Source organism: Microplitis mediator, chromosome 3 (genome assembly GCF_029852145.1).
Source record: "Microplitis mediator isolate UGA2020A chromosome 3, iyMicMedi2.1, whole genome shotgun sequence".
Taxonomy (NCBI): Eukaryota; Metazoa; Arthropoda; class Insecta; order Hymenoptera; family Braconidae; genus Microplitis; species Microplitis mediator.
In genome coordinates, this window is record NC_079971.1 from 4,841,416 (window position 1) to 4,860,502 (window position 19,087).

Genomic DNA, 19,087 nt, shown 5'->3' on the forward strand with positions numbered 1-19,087 from the left:
ACAACTGTCACAACCGTATCCAAATTATGATACTGAATTTAGCCATCTAATAATTTTCGGATTTTTATCATAACGATAAATTATAAAAAAAAGTATTTTTAAAAATTTCACCTGTAGTTTTTTTAATTTTCTACATGAATTAAAAAGAAATACTTACAGTTGTTATTAACTAGGAATTAAACGAAATTTGGTAAAAAAATTTCAGCTCAAAAAATTTGAAAATTCGAATCATAAAATAGACATAGAAATTTTACTGAAATTTATTTGCAAATTTCGTTTAATTCCTCATTCATATCAACTGTAAACAATTTTTTTTAAATCTGTCTGCAAAATTTTAACTGCGTTGTCTTTTTTTTATTAATTATCAAAATTTTATTTCGCTCATTACAATCGAGTCATTGAATATTTAAAAAAAGTCGGGATACTGTCTGATCCCTCAAAACTTTTAAAAATAAATTTAATGACACTGTATTTAATAAATTACTTAGCAATTTATTGAGAAAAAAAAATTAATTACAAATTAAAATAAGAACATGTAAATATTTCTTTTTATAAATATTATAAGAATGTATTCTCACAGTTTCTGTACCAAGTACTGAGATTGGAAGGTAATTTATCTGAAGTGAATCGTTTGATAGCAGACCAAGCAGCAACATCAGCAACATTAAAAAATCTTTTGCCGCCAAACCATTTTTCAGTTCCTAATAATTTATCAAGGAGGTTCAAAGTTGTCTGCCTGTATTTCGGCAAGTCTTGATGCGTTAATAAATAAGACAGATCAAGAACTCTGTCAATTTTGAGCGTCTCTACAACAGAGTCAGACTTTTCGTAGCTCTCATTATCAAATAAACGAACTAAGTACCGTAAAATATTTGCCTCCCCTACAATAGGCTGACTCTTGAAACCAGAGGCGATCAATTCACTATCTCCCACTGTAACAATAATTATTTGTTATCTAATTGCCTAAAATTTTAATTGTACTCGATTAAAAAAATCAGCTACCGTTTTTCCAGATCAGTGATAAATTAATCGCGCTGCCATTGGAAGCCGGTTTATTTTTTTCAAACCCCTCAGGAATTTTTGAATTCAAACTGGAATGAACGTAAGGTGACAGTCGTAAATCAACATCACCCCATAACTTTTTTAATGCCACCAGTGAATAACAAGGTCTCGCTGGATTGACATTTATCACCACGTCAGCTGTCACCGGTGTCTAGTAAAAATAATTCATCAGTTATTTCTTCATCAGAAAATGATAATAAAATAATTCAAAATTTAAATAAAATTAATTACCCGACTCGCTCGCTTTGGATGTGATACTGCAGTGTCAGAATTATTTTTATTAAGAACATTACATAAATTAAAAACTTGCTCCTTAAGCTCAGCTAATTGCGCTAGAATTTTTTCCTGTCTTTCTTCTAATGCCTTAACTTCAGCCAATGGGGCCTGAAAAAAATAAATAATTATGTATTTAAATAAAATTAACCATAAAAATATTTGTATTTAAATAAATTTGATTAAACCGGTAACCAGTGATGACATTATTTAAATATCACCCATATATATCCTTATTATTATTATCTGTACATACATCCAGGTAATGATTTATCAAATAACCTCATAATTAATAACTTAAATAAAGTTTTATTTGTTTTTTTAAAATAATCTATATAAATACTTATACAGGAAATGAAAAATCTGGTGGGGTGCAATGGAAGAGACACATCGATCAAGCCAACAGTGAGAACCATATTCTCTCTACTCGGATCGAGTGATTAGTGACCGTTTAAATTTCGGAAAGAGTTCACGCCAACGTCGTCGTAGAAGCTAAATATCTTTTACGGGATTCAAAAATTTTAATAAACGCCATGGCTCTACCACGTGTAAGTAACAGTAAAATTACCACCAATCACTCGCTCATTATCATCACAATTTATTTAAATTTTAATTTCAAAAATCGGTTATTATTCAAATAATTAAATACCTTAGTAATGTTAATAAATTTATCAGTAACCTCTGAGACAATTGTGCACTTATGTTTCGACGAGTCGCCATCGTCATGAATATTTTTCATCTCGTACATACATGAGGATCTTTCAATTGCTGTATTATGATTTATTATTGCTTTTAATTCATACATTATCGTCATTTTTTAAATTATTTTATTTAATTTCACTGTTTTGTTAATCAATACTTAGTATATTTTTAATTAAATTTTTTTTTTTAAATGTGATAATGAATTTTTTTTGTTGCTGCTTTTCGAATTTTTCAATTTTTCACCGCAGCCATATTTTATTTTACATGCGCGAAAATCCCCACTCTGGAAATTTTAAATATGGCCGATTATTATTACACTTATAATCATTTAAATCAATCAAAATTTATTTTTACCTCACTAGTTATCACAATAAATATTTAAATATTAATTATTTATTAATTACAATAATAAAAACAATTAATTTTAGTATAAAAACATTTTTATTTATTTTTAAAGACATTTATTTGACACCGACTTTAGAAACGTCAAAAAAACAATGGCGGCTATTACTACGTAATTCGAAATTTAATTTTTGAAACTTTTATATCAACAAATAATATAAATAATCACGTAAATAATTCATATATTTAATTACCCTAAATATATCGATATTTAATTTTATTTGTCAAAATATTTTATACTTTTTTAAAATTACGCGGGAAAACTCCGGATGATGAAATTTAAATCGATAATCACAAAGTCTAAAAAAAAATAAAAAAACGACTGTAATTAATTGAATTAAATGATTTAATAATTAAAAATAATTATAGTAATTAATAAATAAAAAAATATTTAAATAATTAATAATTATTTATATTTTTTAATTGAAATCGTCACCGCATGGTGGCAGTTTGCTCTCAAGTTGGATTAAAAAAAATCCACTCGTCAATATTACAAGTTAATAATAAACAAAAATCATTGAAATAAAAAATATTAATTGTAATTAATAACTAATAATATTAGTAAGTAATATTAGCATATAAATAACCAATAAATATAATAAAATAACAATAAATATATTTTAATTGATATAAAAATAAGTAGTGGCCTCTTGCGAGGCTTGATGGTAACTAAGGTTAGACTGCGTTCTTTTCGCGGGTTAACAAGACAGTGCTACGCCTTTATTTCATCATTAAATAAATAAAAAATATATAAATAATATTATTAACAGTGTTACAAAAATATATAAATTATTTGCATAGACAGTAACAAATAATTAAGTGACAGAAATGAGTGATCGGAAGTGTGGTTAGAAAAAAAAAAGTTAAAGGCAGTGGAAAAAAAAAACTTTTTTTCTTTTTTCAGTTAAAACCGCAGTGGCGCCGCCTAGAGTCGCATCAAGGCGAATATCCGAGACCAAGTAAAAGTCGTCGAAGACGATTGGGCGACGTTCGTGTCCTGAAATTACCCGATAAAATAAAAATATCATCAGATTGGATGGATTTATCAGGATTGTGATGATAAAATTTAAATTTAAAAATCCTGACAGTTGTATTTAAATTGTAAAATTTTTATAAATTTATTCGATTGACAGTGCATCAGCCGGTAGAGTAATTAGACACGTAAAATGGCGGTGTTGTAATCAACCAATCAGGAAGGAGTTTACTGCTGCTCATCCGTCTGCTAGCTATAGTACGAGACTATAGAGCTCTTAACTTAAGGGATCTCTGCTTACTGTGGATTGTAGAATATTGAAAATTGCCCCTCTTGCAGCCCCGGTTCCCTCGCGTCCTACCAAACGCCAGCTCGCTCGTTAACTTGCGTTTTGTCTCGTCAACCAACCAATACAACACAAGTGAAATCAAGAGTGCGTTAGTGAGACGTTTTGTTGTTGACTTTTTTTTGTTGCGCATCATCGTACACCAACCGGTTGATTATACTCATTAAAAAAGTTTAATATTTTTGAATTAAAAACATTTATTTAAATAATATTTTTACGGGACACCATGAAAATATTTAATTTGATCACGTGACAGACACAAATGTGGATAAAAAATGGCGCTAAGATCAGAGTACAAATATGGGTTACAATTTATTATTATTACAATATCATCAATTGTATTTGTTTACAAACGCGGGATTTCATAAACCACGTGTTAAGTGACATTTAATATTTATATTTTACTGTACATGCTTTGTTTTATTTTTATTTAAATTAAAATTTATTTTTATTTCATCCAACAAGATAAATATTTGAGTGTAATAATTATTTTAAATAATTTAAAAATGACGGGCAGAGGTACTGGTACTAAACGACGTGGTCGGCCACCAAAGTCGGTGGTTATGGAGAGACCGAAAAAATTTCAAATGCAAAATTGTAAGAAACCGAAATATTTACAAAACAAGGGAACGGAAACTCCAAGTTCGCAGCCCAGTACTCCAATACCATCACGTGCTAATTCCCCGCTGGGAAGTGAGTCGAGTAAACGGAGCACGCGGAGCAGAAAACCACGAGGAGGTAAAGCCAGAAAGGGTGGACATGCTGGTCCATATTCTCGACGTGGCTACAATACGAATGTTGATTATCACGACTCAGAGTATCACTACGGCTCGGATTTTGGAGACGAGTCGAGTGAAAAGAGTGAAGCTGAAGACGACGTACTGCAGAGTGATGTCGAGTCATCGGAATCAATTGAAGAACCAGATCCGTCCAGCGATAGTGACTTTTCACTGTCCAGTTTCAGTAATAACAGCGGCACACCAAGAAAATCATTGCTCAGTCAACAGAGACCGCCTAGTCCCGAGCCACTTTGGTTACAAAACCGTGAACTGACACCACTGGAGTTGCCCAAGTCATCAGAAGATTTGCTGCTCGCCAATGAGTACATCATGCCCTGTCTGTCAGTCTATGAAGTCCTGAGACACTTTCGTACCCTCGTACGTTTGTCGACATTCAGATTCGAAGACTTTTGTGCTGCGGTAAACTGCGAAGATCAGACAAATTTGCTTGCTGAGATTCATATCCAGTTGATAAAAGCGTTACTGCGCGAAGAAGACTCACAGCAGACCCACTTTGGTCCACTAGATCAAAAAGATTCAGTAAACGTGACCTTGTATTTTGTTGACGCAATGACTTGGCCGGAAGTACTGAGGTCTTATGTCGAAAGTGATAAGAATTTTGATCAAAATGTCCTGCAAATTTTACAGACAACTGAGTATCCATTTACGTCTATTGACAATCGTATTAAAGTATTACAATTTCTTACAGATCAATTTTTAATAACGAATCCAGTACGCGAAGATTTAATTCACGAGGGTACAATGCACTACGATGATCATTGTCGTGTTTGTCATCGTCTAGGTGATTTGCTCTGCTGCGAAACATGTCCAGCTGTATTTCATCTCGAGTGCGTCGAGCCACCACTGGTTGATGTACCAACGGAAGACTGGCAGTGTAACATGTGCAAAGTACACAAAGTAAGCGGAGTCGTTGACTGTATACCTGATGTTGAAAAAAATGGTCTGCTGTGTCGTCAAGAGCACTTGGGTTTTGATAGACACGGAAGGAAGTACTGGTTCTTAGCTCGACGTATTTTCGTTGAGAGTGAAGACGGTAAAGTTTATTACTACAGTACGCCATTGCAGTTTGAAGAACTGATAAATTGTCTTGATAAAAATGAAATGGAGGTTGCGTTATACAGAGAACTGTCTGATTACAAGGATGAAATAACGAGACAAATGGAATTAACAGAAACAATAACGAATCAGTACAAGGGAAATAAAAAATCTTATTTGGAGATGGAGAACGCGGGTATACTGAAGAAAAGGAAAGAGAAGGAAGAGGAAGAGAAGAAGGAAAAAGAACGTCTGGAAGCTGGTGGTGATCCTGTTAAAAAAACTGAGGACATGGAAACTGGTGATGCATCAGCGACAATCAAAACCGAACGAATTAAAGAAGAGCAGGCTGATGATTCTGCTGCTAATGACAAATCCAAGTCCAATCCCCCGTCAGAAGTCGGTGAGGATGAAGACCATGATGAGAAAGTTGGCAAAGATGGTAAAAAACACACCATTGTTACCAGGTCCAAAACTGGCTCACTTACACCGCGTACTTTTAACATGGACGATTTAAAAAGACGTACTGGTAATGAGTTAGACAAATGTTTGAAAGATGATATCGGTGATAATGGACGCGTTACTCGACAGAAAGCGCATCAAATAGCGACTGGTACTCATTTATTTAAACTGGGTATGGATTGCAATTACAAATCTTACGTCAATCAGTTCAGTACAAACCCAATCGCTCTGAATAAGCCGCAGAGAAATGAAGAACGTGATAAAAAACGTCATTTGTCCCACAAGTTTTCATTGACTCCAGCTTCGGAGTTCAAATGGATCGGCAGCTTAACGGGTACACGTGCGCTGCTTGTCAGTACGATAAGACAGACGATTCTTCAACTGGAGAGTAACATCCAGGCGCCTTTCATGCACACCAACTGGCCATTGCTTAAAAAACCCTGGACTACTGCCGTTGGTTCCTGCTGCATTCCACGTGATTTTGCTCGTGCTCTGATAGTACTGCAGGCCTGCATTAAATCTGTGGTGTTCGCCAGTGTCTGGCATGACCAATTGGGTCACGTTAAATTGCAACGAGTCACTGCTTTAGAGAGAGAAGAAAAGAAACGTCAAGATAAAAAAGAAAAAAAAGAAAAGGAAGATGAAGAAGAGCGCAATAGATTGACATTCAATTTTGTCAAGTATTCATTGGGACTCAAACATCAAGTGTGGAAGCAAAAGGGTGAAGAGTATCGGGTTCATGGACAGTGGGGATGGTTATGGATATCAGCAAGTCGTCGTTATAAATCTGGTGATACGACAAAACTGGGATTGAAAGCTGGGCCTCAAAAAATAATGGTACAAATTCGTGATAACAAGGGAATTAAAATTCTAGCACTTGATCCACCGACTTACGATTATTTGATGCAGCTTCACGGACCATCAGCCAGTAAAGTCAAGCAGGAAGATGTCAAGCCAGATATCAAAGAAGAAATAGAACCCGAGGCTGATGACAAGTCTGGTATTGATGATAAAAAAACAGATATTAAGACTGAAGTTAAAGATGAAAATGACAAGGAGGATAAAAAAATGCGGGTACCGTTTGTGGAAAATATGAAAATTCAAAAAGTATTTCCTCTGATTGATAAATTTGAAGAAATCGATGTAACAAAAGCATTTACGACACCAGGACGTCTTCATTATCCAAAAGTTGCTAAGAAATCTCGTATTGATGATTTTTTATCACGTCGTGTTCATCTAAAATTACTTGAAGAAAGACGATTGTCACAGACAGCAAAACATGAAGTTAATAATCAAGCTGTAAAAAATGAAGAGGAAACTGACAATGATGACAGTAATGAAGACTCAAATAATACATCACTGCAGAGTATTTTATCTGGTAAAATGCCGCCTAAATCACTGGCACCACCAGTCAGAGAAATGCTTATCACTGTTGCCAAACGTATCCAACAAGTACGGAGTCAGTATGCAGCAGCTATGAAAATTGGCAAAGGCAACAGTTGCTATTCACGTTACTGTAACATGACTGGACCAGCTTCTAAAACACCAATTACACCACAAAGTTTAAACTCCACCTGTTACTCCCCTATGTGTCTGCAAAAAGCGAGACTCAAACGCGATCTAGTTAATTTATTAAGACGCGCGAATGCACTCAATAATAATCAGACAGCACCGGGTTTAGTTGCGCTGACATCAACGGGTGTAAAAAAAATATCTGAGGTCACTCCTGCAAAATCAGTCCAAGATGACAATAAGGATGCGATCAAACGTGATCTCGAGTCAGCTGTCGCTTCAGCGACTCACTGCTCCGAAGAAGTCGCCGCGACAAATGTTGACGTTAATAAGGAGAGTCCGAAAGCTAAACGTATTAAATTAGAGGATGAAAATGTTGACGTCGAGACAACTAGTACAGTTACGACAACGACGACAACCACCACGACAACAAAGTCTGTTAAAGTTGATGGTGTTGTAAAAAGTATTTCAGAAACTGAGGACACAAGTAAATCTGTTGATTCGACGGAGACGACTACTGTTAATAGTAACAGTGGATCGACGACAATGATCGTCAACAAACGTGGCAGAACTGTGCAACGTTCTGCGGTTGCTAAAGAACTCAGTGCTGATGGTACTGTAAGAATTTACTCGACAGTAAGCACTGAAGGTAAAATTTATTTGAAAAAAATCGCAGTCACGAGCGCAGAACGCAATAGAAAAAAACGTGCACCTGTTAAGTATCCGCTTTGCTCAACTTTCTGTACCAAAGCTAAGCAGAGGAGTATATTATTATTGCCGCAGCATGAGCTTAGAAAGTTGGGAAGAACTGGTGGGAAAACTCCAACTCAGGGATTTCATGCCCAGGCAAAGGTAAATTATTTATTTATTTATTGAAATTTTTGCATTGATTTTGAAGTTAATGGTTCAAATGTTTGATATTACGGCGAAAATATTGGTCTTGTCAGAAAAGTTTTCAAACAAAAGTTGTAGGAAATTTAATTTTATAAAAAAAATTTCTCTTCAGATTTTTTTATACGGCGAATATTTTTACCGTAATTCCAAAATTAAGATTCATAATGAATAATTCCAATTCTTGATCATTATGAAAATCTTATTTTTAAAATTACGGCTTTCTTTTTAGTCCTAAGAAAAAATTACTGGAGATATTTTTTTTATAAAATTAAATTCTGATCAACTTTTACTCGAAAAATTTTTTTATACGACCAACATTTTCACCGTGATTCCAAAATTAAGATTCATAATGAATGATTCAAATTTTTGTTAATTATGAAAATATTAATTTTGAAATTACGGCTTTCTTTTTAGTCCTAAGAAAAAATTACAGGAGACATTTTTTTTATAAAATTAAATTCTGAACAACTTTTGCTTAAAAAATTTTTTTATACGACCAATATTTTTTCCATTATATCAAAAATTTGACCCCATTATTTATTATTAGTTGATTTTAAATTAAAGCAAAAATCTTGGCGCTATTTATTATAATAATTTAATTCATTCATTATTTTGCAGGCCAATATGTCAGTATGGCCGTACCAGTGTCCAAGACCGCTGTTTAAAACCTGCTGGTTGTATCGCACAGTTGGTTTAAAATCACTGGCAGCCGCGGCACTTCAACTGAGAATACTCTGGGCATGTCTGAGGTGGGATGACATGGTCGCAAAACCTCTTTCAGCTGATGGCAAGCATCAGATTACGACTGACACTGAAATAATGTCACTGGAAATTTTAAAACATCGACATGTTGGACAATTTATGGACAGAGTTCAATATTTGAGACGCAAAGTTCTTATTCCATTGGAACTGCCTAAGCAAATTCGTGAAGTCACGTCAATACGCAGTGGATTGAGGAAACGTAAACGTCCGGAATCACCTCAAAGTACTGAGCCACAAGTTTCTGAGGAATGGGTTGATGAAGATAAACTGGAATTGTGGGAAATAAAACAGTATGGAGACAGGTAAGAATAGAAAAGTTTTTTATTGCTTTAAAATAAATTGTATTGCAAGCTTTTGGGTTTTTATAAAATCATTCCTATCCAAATTTTAACAACCTCGAATTTAATTAACTAACGCAAAAAATGCTTTTGGTGTGTCTTGTTTTATATAGGTTAGAAAAGGCTAATGCCCAGATTATTACTAGGAGTCGTTCGGGTATACCACAAAGTGGTTCTCTTAATCGTGGATCATTGGCGGGTTCGGGTGATCAACTTAGTGGTAAAGCAACACCGGAAGAAATAAAAGAAAAATTGGAACAGCAGTTGAGAATGCAACGAGCTGCTCATCAGCAGAAACGAGCTTTGGAGACACTTAAAAATCCTTCGAATTCATCACCTCAACTTCTTAAAGTTACAACGAATGCAAATCAAGGTAAAAAAAAATTTATTGTAATTATTTGTAATTTTAATTATGATGAGTGTGAATGGAGCAGACACGAGACAAATTTCAAATTACAAATAAACAAATTAAATAATTAAAAATATAGAAATAAAAAAAATGCACATGCTCATTTTCAAATTCTATAAATGCGCAATTTTAAATTTTATTCGATTTTTATTTAATGCACTTATTTCAAAATTTTTAAAATTGAAAATCGTCAGCTACATTCACACTCATAAATTTTGATACTGAAGTTGGCCGACGTGTAATAATTTTTGGATTTTTCAAAAAGAAATTATATAAAAAAATTACACCGGTAGTTTTTTTAATTTCCTACATGTGCATATTTTTAGTTTTTTTTTTTTAAATTGAATTTAAAAAAAAAAAATTCGAAAATTTTTAACTATCTGTTAACTTCAGGATCATTTTAAATTATGGGTGTGCGATTAGTATCGAATCGAATAATTGGAACTTTTGAATTTCAAAATTTTCTTCTGAACGACTTAAAATTGCAATATTTTGTCTAATAATTTAAATTTTCTCAGAGATAAATAGAGCTTAGAAACGAATCTACAAAAAAATATTTTGTTTACTTTTAAAACTGAGCTCTCCATTAAATAAAAATTGAATATTTAAATGCTAATCAGAACTTTCTCGATTCGAATCGAGTAATTTTAAAAGTTACAAACAATTCAAAAACTTTTGTATAGTTTTAAAATTTACGAATAATTTAAAAAGTTACGAATTATACGGAAAGATTCGAATTATTCGAATGAGTGTGAATGTAGCCATCAGAAAAATTTAAAACTATAAATAAATAGAGTAATTAATTAAAAAAATAATATTTCGAAAAAACGCACTTATTAATTTTTCAATTTTTTAAACGCACATTTTTTTAAAACTTTATTTTATTAATTATTTACTCTATTTATTAATAATTTTAAATTTGTCTGAAGTCTGCTACATTTACACTCCGAATTCAAATATTTACGTTGAAATAATTAATTTAAATTTGAATTTGAATTTATTTTAGATGGCGGAATTAAAGTCGTGTCTAAAGTTGCGATACCAGTTAATCCAAACACACCACAAGGAAAATCACAATTGACATCCTTATTAACAACTCCAAATCAAAACAAAACATTCATTGGCACACGTCGTATCTTCATGACCAAATCAGCAGACGGAACAACACGAATGGTGTCTGGTCCAACAAGTATTTTACCCAAGTCAACATCATCGCCAGCAAACGTTAATCAACAGTCACTGATTAAAGCCGCTACTCCCAGCACACCAGTCCAACAAGTGCAGCAACGTGTTCAAATTTTACGCGGACCAGATGGTAAATTACAAGTCCGTGGGTTAATGCCAGGACAGCAGCTCGTACAAATGCCCGATGGTAAACTTCACGTGTTAAATACAACACCAACAATTGCTGGGTCTGTTGTTACGACAAGTAACTCAACAACTGCAACTGTCGCATCACCACAGAGTAACGTCAAAACAGTAACGACAAAATTGACACCAGCAAAAGGTACATTAGTTAAAGGAATTGTCCAAAGTCAACCAGCCCAACCAACAACTCCATTGACTTCACGCATAAAACCAGCTGTGGCTGTAGTTTCAAATGCCAGTGGTGTTTTAACACCACAAAAAAATACAATTGTCATGGCTAATTCAGGGCAGATTCAATTGCAAGGTCAAGTTATCACTACTGGAGGTCAAGTTATAAATGCAAATCAAATAGTTGTCAATAATGCTAATTTAGCTCAACAATTAGCCAGTGGTAAAGCACAAATAGCAACTGTTGGTGGTCATCAAGTTATAATAAGAAATACAGCAACAGGAAATCAAATTGTTCATTTAAATCAAGCGAGTCCTGGTATTATTGTTAAAACTAATACACCTAAAACTCCAATAGCAGCTGCTCAAACAACTACTTCAACTGTTGCTAGTCAAACACCAGTGACACCTACAACACCAGCAAGTACAATTGTTCAAACTCAAGTTAATAATGTAACACCAGCAGCAACTACTCCAGCTGCTGTACCAGCGACAGCAGCTGCTACTCCAGTAGCAGCAACAACAACACCAGCAGCAGCAACACCAACACCAACATCATCGAGTATTCCAGCAGCTACTGAAGCTTCGTTACTTGCTTCTCAACCACCTGGTACTGTAATTAAATGCGTAACAGCCCAAGTTATACAGACAACTCAGGGACCTAGGATTGTCCTTCAAGGTCTCCAAGGTGCTGACTTTACTCCTCAGCAATTGACGATGGTCCAGCAGCAAGTTAAGCAGCAATTATTGAAAGCTCAAGCAACGACAGGCAAACAAGGAGTACTAGGACCAACTAAAATTTATCTCGCTGTTCAACCAGCACCTGGAGCAGCTACTCAGCCATCAACGACAACGACCACACCTCAAACTCCTACTCCTACTCCTACTACTACTACAACAACAACAGAAACTCCTGCAGTTACGGCGCCTGTTGCTACGACTCCAGTCAAAGCTCCAGCACCACTGACACCAATAAAAGTTGAGAAAAATATTGAGACACCTAAAGTTGCTGATAAACCTAAAGTTGTTGTTCAACAAGTCAGCAGGACAAGTGTCTCTGAAGACGAACCGCAACGTACTGGTTTGGCTAATGGACAGCAACCGACACCGACACCAACTTCAACACCAGTAACAGCAGCAGCAACAGCGACAGCGACACCTAATAAAGACGTTAAAATAAAGAGTGAAGAAAATAAAGACACGTTTATTGTAACGGAAGATTATATTGAACACTCAGTAAGAATAGCGTTGAAGCAAGAGAATTTGAACCCTGAAATAGCGGAAAAATTGTTGAAATTCCAACGCTATAGGGAGAGAAGCAAAAAAGATGCTGAGAATTCAGTTACAAATGTACATCACAATTTAACACCAGTAGCGCGCACACCCTCACGTAAAAGACCAGCGGCAGTTACTGGAGGAGTAACGACGACAGCATCAACGACAACATCAGCAGCATCACGGGAGTCACTGCAGACGATAAATGATAAAAATAATGAATGGTCCGAGACGCCACGTAAAAAGGTGATGATAAAACAAGAGCCCAAGGAATCGCCGAAGATGGGGAACGTTGAGGACAGCGACAGTGTCAACAGCAACGTCACTGGGGGTAATGCCAACGTCAGTGTCAACGAAGCAGCGGCAGCGGCGCTGAAGAATCGATCATCAAAAATAAAAGATTCACAGGAGGCGCGTAGGAAGCAGCAGGTACATTCTCGCATGCAAGTTCTACTTTTTCGACACAAAGAACTTCTCAAAAAGGATATACTGAAAAAACGTGCACTGCTGGAGAAGGAATTACAGATTGACATCCAGAAGGATCTATCCTCGGAGTTGACAACCCGGACCAAGGCTGAGCGGCACAAACAGGATGAGGTTAAAGTTGGAAGCGCGAAACGCAAAGCCAACGCACAGGTGCCGACCCAAGTCAGTCCAAGTCGCAGCGGTGGTAAATCTAAAAAACATCGCGCGCCGAGTCATCATCATCATACACCACCTGGTGGGTCATCGTCGGCGGGAAATCGTTTGAAAAAAGAAAAACTTTATTGTTTATGTAGAACACCCTACGATGAAACAAAATTTTACGTCGGGTGTGATCTATGTAATAATTGGTTTCATGGTGAATGCGTTGGTATTACGGAGGAAATGAGTAAATCACTTTCAGAATTTGTTTGCACTGAATGTCGACACGCTAGAGATACTCAAGAGCTGTATTGTCTTTGCAAGCAGCCTTATGATGAATCTCAGTAAGTCTTTATTTTTTACATTAATTTTAATATGATACTGAAGTTACCCGACGTCTGATAATTTTTGGTTTTTTTTTTAACGATGAATTATAAAATAAAAAGTATTTTAAAAAATTGCACCTATAGTTTTTTTTTTTTTTTTGTAATTGATTTGGTGGAAAAAAAATCCGAAAATTGTTGACTGTCTGTCAATTTCAGGATCATATTTTAATTCAAATAATTGTACTTTTATTTATTTAATGTATGGCGGTTTTTTTAACTGTCAGATAACATCACAAATTATTGATACTAATGAATGAGTATGTTAGATATTATTATAATTTATTTATTTATTATATTTAATATTAACAATAGATCATTTTTTATCCCATTTTTTTATTTGATGCCTTTACTGATTTAATAAATTTTTTTTATTGATAAACAAAATTTTTATTTTAAATTTAAAACATTTTTTCTTCTCCGATGTATCAATTATTGACGTCATAATTTCTAGGGTTCCTCAGTAGAACATTTTTTTTTATTTGATTTTTTTTTTTTTAATTTTGCAAACAAAAATTTTTAAATAATTTTTTTAAACTTTTAAAATACTTCCTAAAATTTTTAAATTTAACATAAAATATTTTGGCGCGAAAACTTTTATGATTTAAAATTTCAAAGTAAATTAAAGAAAATATAAAAAAAAAAAAATTAATTTAAAAAAAAATATTGAGATTTTCTACAGAAAACGAAAATATTTTAACATAAAAATTTATAAATATTTTTTTAAAATATTCAAAAAAAAAAGTTATTGATTTTTCATAGTATCGGTCCCTAAAATTTGCAATTTGAGATAAAATATTTTGGCGCGAAAACTTTTATAATTTAAAATTTCAAAGTAAATTAAAGAAAATTAATTTTAAAAAAAATGTGAAGATTTTCTACAGAGAACGTAAATATAAAAATATAAATAATTTTTTCACGTAATTTAATATTTTTATGATATAAATAATTTGTAGACGAAATAATTGTTAGTTATTTAGTTTATTTGTAAATCAACACATTGTATTATTATAATTTTATTCTTTAAGATTCTACATCTGTTGTGATAAATGCCAAGACTGGTTCCACGGTCGTTGTGTTGGAATATTACAGTCTGAAGCTGATAATATCGATGAATATGTTTGTCCTAATTGTCAAAAAAATTCATCTGTTAATTTTGCAAATATGAAAAACCTTGATAATAAAGATTTTGAGTTGTTGAAGAAACTTATTAAACAAATGCAGGTGTGTATTTAAATTAAAAATAATTTTTTATAATAAAATTTGTAACTAAAAAAACAATACTTATGTTTTATTTTATTTTATTTATTTATTTATTTATTATTAATAAAATTACAGGCTCATAAAAGTGCCTGGCCATTTATGGAACCTGTAGATCCAACTGAGGCACCGGATTATTATAAAATAATTAAAGAACCTATGGGTAAATAATTATTATTTATTATATTTTAATTCCTAATTTATTTATTGTCAAAAAAAAATTAGAGGTATGTGAATCGGGGTCGAATTATTCGTAACTTTTCCAATTATTCGATTCAAATTGAGAAAATTCTAATCAGCTTTCAAGTATTAAATTTTTGCTTAAAGAAATTCTCAGACAGTGCCTCTACTTTTTAAAAATATTCAATGATTTTTAATTGTAATGATCGTATTAAAATTTTGATAATGAATTCAAAAAGAGACAGCATTAATTGAAAAAAAGACAACGCAGTTAAAATTTCATCGAGACATAGATTTTTAAAAAAATTATTTACAGTTGATATTAATTTGAAGTTAAACGAAATTTGAAAAATAAATTTCAGTAAAATCTTCATATCATTTTTATAATTCGAATTTTCAAATTTTTCACGCTGAAATTTATTTACCAAATTTCGTTTAATTCCCAATTGATAACAACAGTAATTTTTTTAAAATTTATATCTCGGCGAAATTGTAACTGCGTTGGCCTTTTTTCAATTAATGCTTTAATTTTTGTGAAATTGATTACTTAAATTTTAATTCCAAGTCATTGAATATTTTTAAAAAGTGTGGGGGTGGGATTGTCTGAGAATCATGACCATACTTGAGAACTTACTATTGAATAATTCGAATCTCTCGTATTATTCGTAACTTTTTAAATTATTCATCAATTTTCAAACTATACGAAAGTTTCTAAATTATTTGTAACTTTTCAAATTACTCGATTTGAATCAAAAAAATTCTGATCAGCTTTCAAATACTAAATTTTTATTTAATGGAGAGCTTACTTTTTAAAGTAGCAGAATAATTTTTTTGTAGATTCGTGTCTTTCCTCTATTTATCTCTGTCAAAAATTTGAATTATTGGAAAAAATATTTTTCAACAAATTCGAGAATTTACGAATTATTCGAAAGTTTGAATCGAATAATTCAATTCGATACGAATAATTTGTAAGTTCAAACTATTCACACATCGCTAAAAACAAAAAATTAGTAGTAATGGTAATAATCAATTGATTAATTAATTATATTTATATTGTCAGATCTTCAAACAATCGAATTCAGGATAAACAGCCGATCATACAAGAAATTAAGTGAATTTATTGGTGATATGACTAAAATATTTGACAACTGTCGTTATTACAATCAAAAAGAGTCGCAATTTTTCAAATGTGCCGAGTCACTAGAAACATTTTTCGTCCACAAAATCAAGAGCTTACGGGAAAAATTTTCTGAAGGAAAATAAATAAGCGGCTTTTTAAATTAAACAAACAAACAAACAATAAATAAATAAAAAAAACACTACAGTGATTTTTAAAATAATTCTTGATAAAATAAAAGAATGCAATTTTAAAATAATATTTAAAATAAAAGAATTATTTTTATTTATTAGAGTCGTGTGAATGTTGACATGAAAAAAGTATATAATTAATTAATTAATATTTTTTAGTGTAAATTAATATTAGTCCCAACGATGTAAAGTTTAAAATTTTAACAAGAGATTTTAAAATAATTTTCTTGTTAAAATTCACGGCGATAAAAAAATTTGACATTTTTGTAATAATATCAAATTTACGATTGTATTTTTTTTTTCTTGTTTATAAATGCATTGAAATTATTAGAAATAGATAATAAAGTAATTTAATAAAAATAATATTGTCTATAAAATTTTAATTTAAATCATGATCAGTTTACTGTCTAATAAATACGCGGCAAAGATCATACGGTATAAAATTTAAAAAAATACATATGAAAATTGACATAGATCTACTCCATTGTAAACAAACTTTCGTGTCCTTTATTATAAAAATTACAATATTATAAAAAAAAATTATATATATATATAATTATAAAATAATTAGGACGCGCATAATAAATTGTACAAATTTGTTTATTGTGCTCATAAGTAATTAATTAATAAGTTAATTAATCAACGTTGTTTTAATCAAATAAATTTTCTATCAAATTGTTTATAAACGGTGACACGATGTTAGATTATAAGAAATGACTAATTGAATAATAAAAAAAAAAACAATTAAAAGTTGTAATGATTTAATTAAAAAAAAATCGCTTTGTATATAATAATTAATAATAAATTACAGAAGTTATAATTAATTAATTGCAATTGAAGTAATAAAAGGTGACAACATCTTTGAACTTTTTTTTTTAACTGAACGTAATCAAGTGCCCGTATAAAAAAAATTAATACACTAGTGGCAGTATTGTTAATATTTAAAAATAAAAAAAATAAAATATTGTAGACAATGCGATTTATAAAAAAAAAAAATTATTAATTAATTACTTATACTGCTTGAATTATTTAATTTTCATTTCCGTTAAGACATTAATTGTTTATTTTCAAATAATTAAAATGTATAATTAAAAAAAAAAAATTAAAATTTCGTTTTATATAAAAAAGAAAAAAGAAAAAAAAAATTTCTTTATTATTATTATCTGGTATTTTGTTTGAAACAAAAAAAAATTTTCGAAATTGTAAAAAAAAAAAAATAAATAAGTAAAATTGTGTTAATTAAGATAATAATAAGTAACGAATTAACAATGTACAGTATTTTAAATTCATGTTCTAGGTAAATGCCTGTCGAACAAATTTTTTTAAACAGTAATAAAGATAATAAATAATAAAGAATAATAAATAAAATGATAATTAATCGAATCTTAATATTAATAAAAAAAAAAGTTTAATTATTTTTCATTTTTCAGAATTAATAAATATAATTACGATAAGTTTTAATGTATAAGAGTTAATTATAAGTGCTATATATATTTTTTCTTAATAATTAATTATTAAATGTAAATGTTTTTAGTTAAACTTTTAAAATTAATTTAAATAAATAAGTTAAGTATGGAAATTCTCACGCAGGGACACGATTTAATAAATTTAAATTTACCTATTGTGACGTACACACACGTGCTGCACACAATGTTAAATAAAAAATGATTTAATAAAAAAAAGATTAATAAATAATTTTAAATTATTACTAAACGAAAATAGTGCCAGTGTAATATTTAATATTACTTATGTTTATTTCTTTTTTAAATGTAGTGCTTTTTTTTGTCACGCTGATGAAAAAGGTGGTTTATAATAATTCGAAAAAAGGGGGAGTTTAATAATTGAAATCATGTAAAAATGTTCAGAAAAAAAGCTCTTATACTACAATTTAAAGTAGATTATAATAAATATATTTGTATTAATTTTAATTGATTTTTTATTGTTTTAAAAAATTATATTCTATAATTTATTATTCGTTTGGTACAGAAGTATATTAGATTTTTTTATTCGAATTGATAGAAACTCGCAACCTGTAATTTTGACAAGACTGTCTGAGTATCAGTAGTGTAATTAATTGATGGTTTTAATTAATTTATTTATAGAATTATTTACTCGTTGGTTGCTATGAGGGCATTCTTAGACAGTGGCCCCACTTTATAAAAATGTTCATGTTCAATGACTTTAAAATGTGATAATGATATTTAATTTTTATTATTAATAATTGTCCAAGTAGCATAGAGACAACTTTAAGATTTCATAAAGATGTCTTTTGAAAAGACAATACAAATTTTTTTTTGTTTCAAAACCAAGTTTTTTTATGAGAAAAGAAACCCAGTACATGATCAGGGAACTGGTACCCGATCACTCATGGATTTGCATATTTTTATTTATTAAATTTTACTAAATATAAATACACAAATACAGGGAGAGATCGGGTACTGATTCTCTGATCGGGTACTAGTTCTTTTACCTTAATACCAAAATTTTTACACTGAGTTATTTACGCTAAGGTAAAAGACCTAGTAACCAATCACTCATGTGTTTGTATATC

At 31.2% G+C, this 19,087-nt stretch overlaps 2 protein-coding genes across 5 annotated transcripts; one reads left to right on the forward strand and one right to left on the reverse strand.

The window, feature by feature from the left end:
* Positions 1-470: 470 nt before the first annotated feature.
* LOC130665795 (aminoacyl tRNA synthase complex-interacting multifunctional protein 2) lies at positions 471-2,367 on the reverse strand. Its single transcript, XM_057466386.1, has 4 exons — positions 1,985-2,367; positions 1,294-1,446; positions 1,003-1,213; positions 471-932 (listed from the first exon to the last, which is right to left on the reverse strand). The coding sequence occupies exons 1-4, from the start codon at positions 2,147-2,149 to the stop codon at positions 559-561; spliced, it is 903 nt and encodes a 300-aa protein (XP_057322369.1). The 5' UTR covers positions 2,150-2,367; the 3' UTR covers positions 471-558.
* Positions 1,728-16,887, forward strand: LOC130665794 (nucleosome-remodeling factor subunit NURF301). 4 transcript variants are annotated; one of them, XM_057466384.1, is made up of 9 exons: positions 1,728-1,883; positions 3,344-8,419; positions 9,080-9,525; positions 9,675-9,934; positions 10,977-13,210; positions 13,298-13,749; positions 14,817-15,012; positions 15,127-15,211; positions 16,289-16,887. In XM_057466384.1, the coding sequence occupies exons 2-9, from the start codon at positions 4,265-4,267 to the stop codon at positions 16,489-16,491; spliced, it is 8,031 nt and encodes a 2,676-aa protein (XP_057322367.1). In that variant the 5' UTR covers positions 1,728-1,883; positions 3,344-4,264; the 3' UTR covers positions 16,492-16,887. The 4 variants fall into 4 exon arrangements, with proteins under 4 accessions (XP_057322367.1, XP_057322364.1, XP_057322366.1 ...); XM_057466381.1 differs by having other exon boundaries at positions 10,977-13,749; XM_057466383.1 differs by having other exon boundaries at positions 9,708-9,934; positions 10,977-13,749.
* The last annotated feature ends 2,200 nt before the right edge of the window (positions 16,888-19,087 follow it).

What these genes read in the sequence shown, in the direction of transcription:
- LOC130665795 (XM_057466386.1), bottom strand. Translation starts at nt 2,149, where the DNA reads ATGACGATAATGTATGAATTAAAAGCAATAATAAATCATAATACAGCA. An exon ending in AATTTATTAACATTACTAAG is followed by an intron (nt 1,447 to 1,984) that starts GTATTTAATTAT and finishes TATTTTTTTCAG; the next exon opens with GCCCCATTGGCTGAAGTTAA. An exon ending in ATCACTGATCTGGAAAAACG is followed by an intron (nt 933 to 1,002) that starts GTAGCTGATTTT and finishes TTATTGTTACAG; the next exon opens with TGGGAGATAGTGAATTGATC.
- LOC130665794 (XM_057466381.1), top strand. Translation starts at nt 4,265, where the DNA reads ATGACGGGCAGAGGTACTGGTACTAAACGACGTGGTCGGCCACCAAAG. An exon ending in GATTTCATGCCCAGGCAAAG is followed by an intron (nt 8,420 to 9,079) that starts GTAAATTATTTA and finishes ATTATTTTGCAG; the next exon opens with GCCAATATGTCAGTATGGCC. An exon ending in CAGCCTTATGATGAATCTCA is followed by an intron (nt 13,750 to 14,816) that starts GTAAGTCTTTAT and finishes TTATTCTTTAAG; the next exon opens with ATTCTACATCTGTTGTGATA.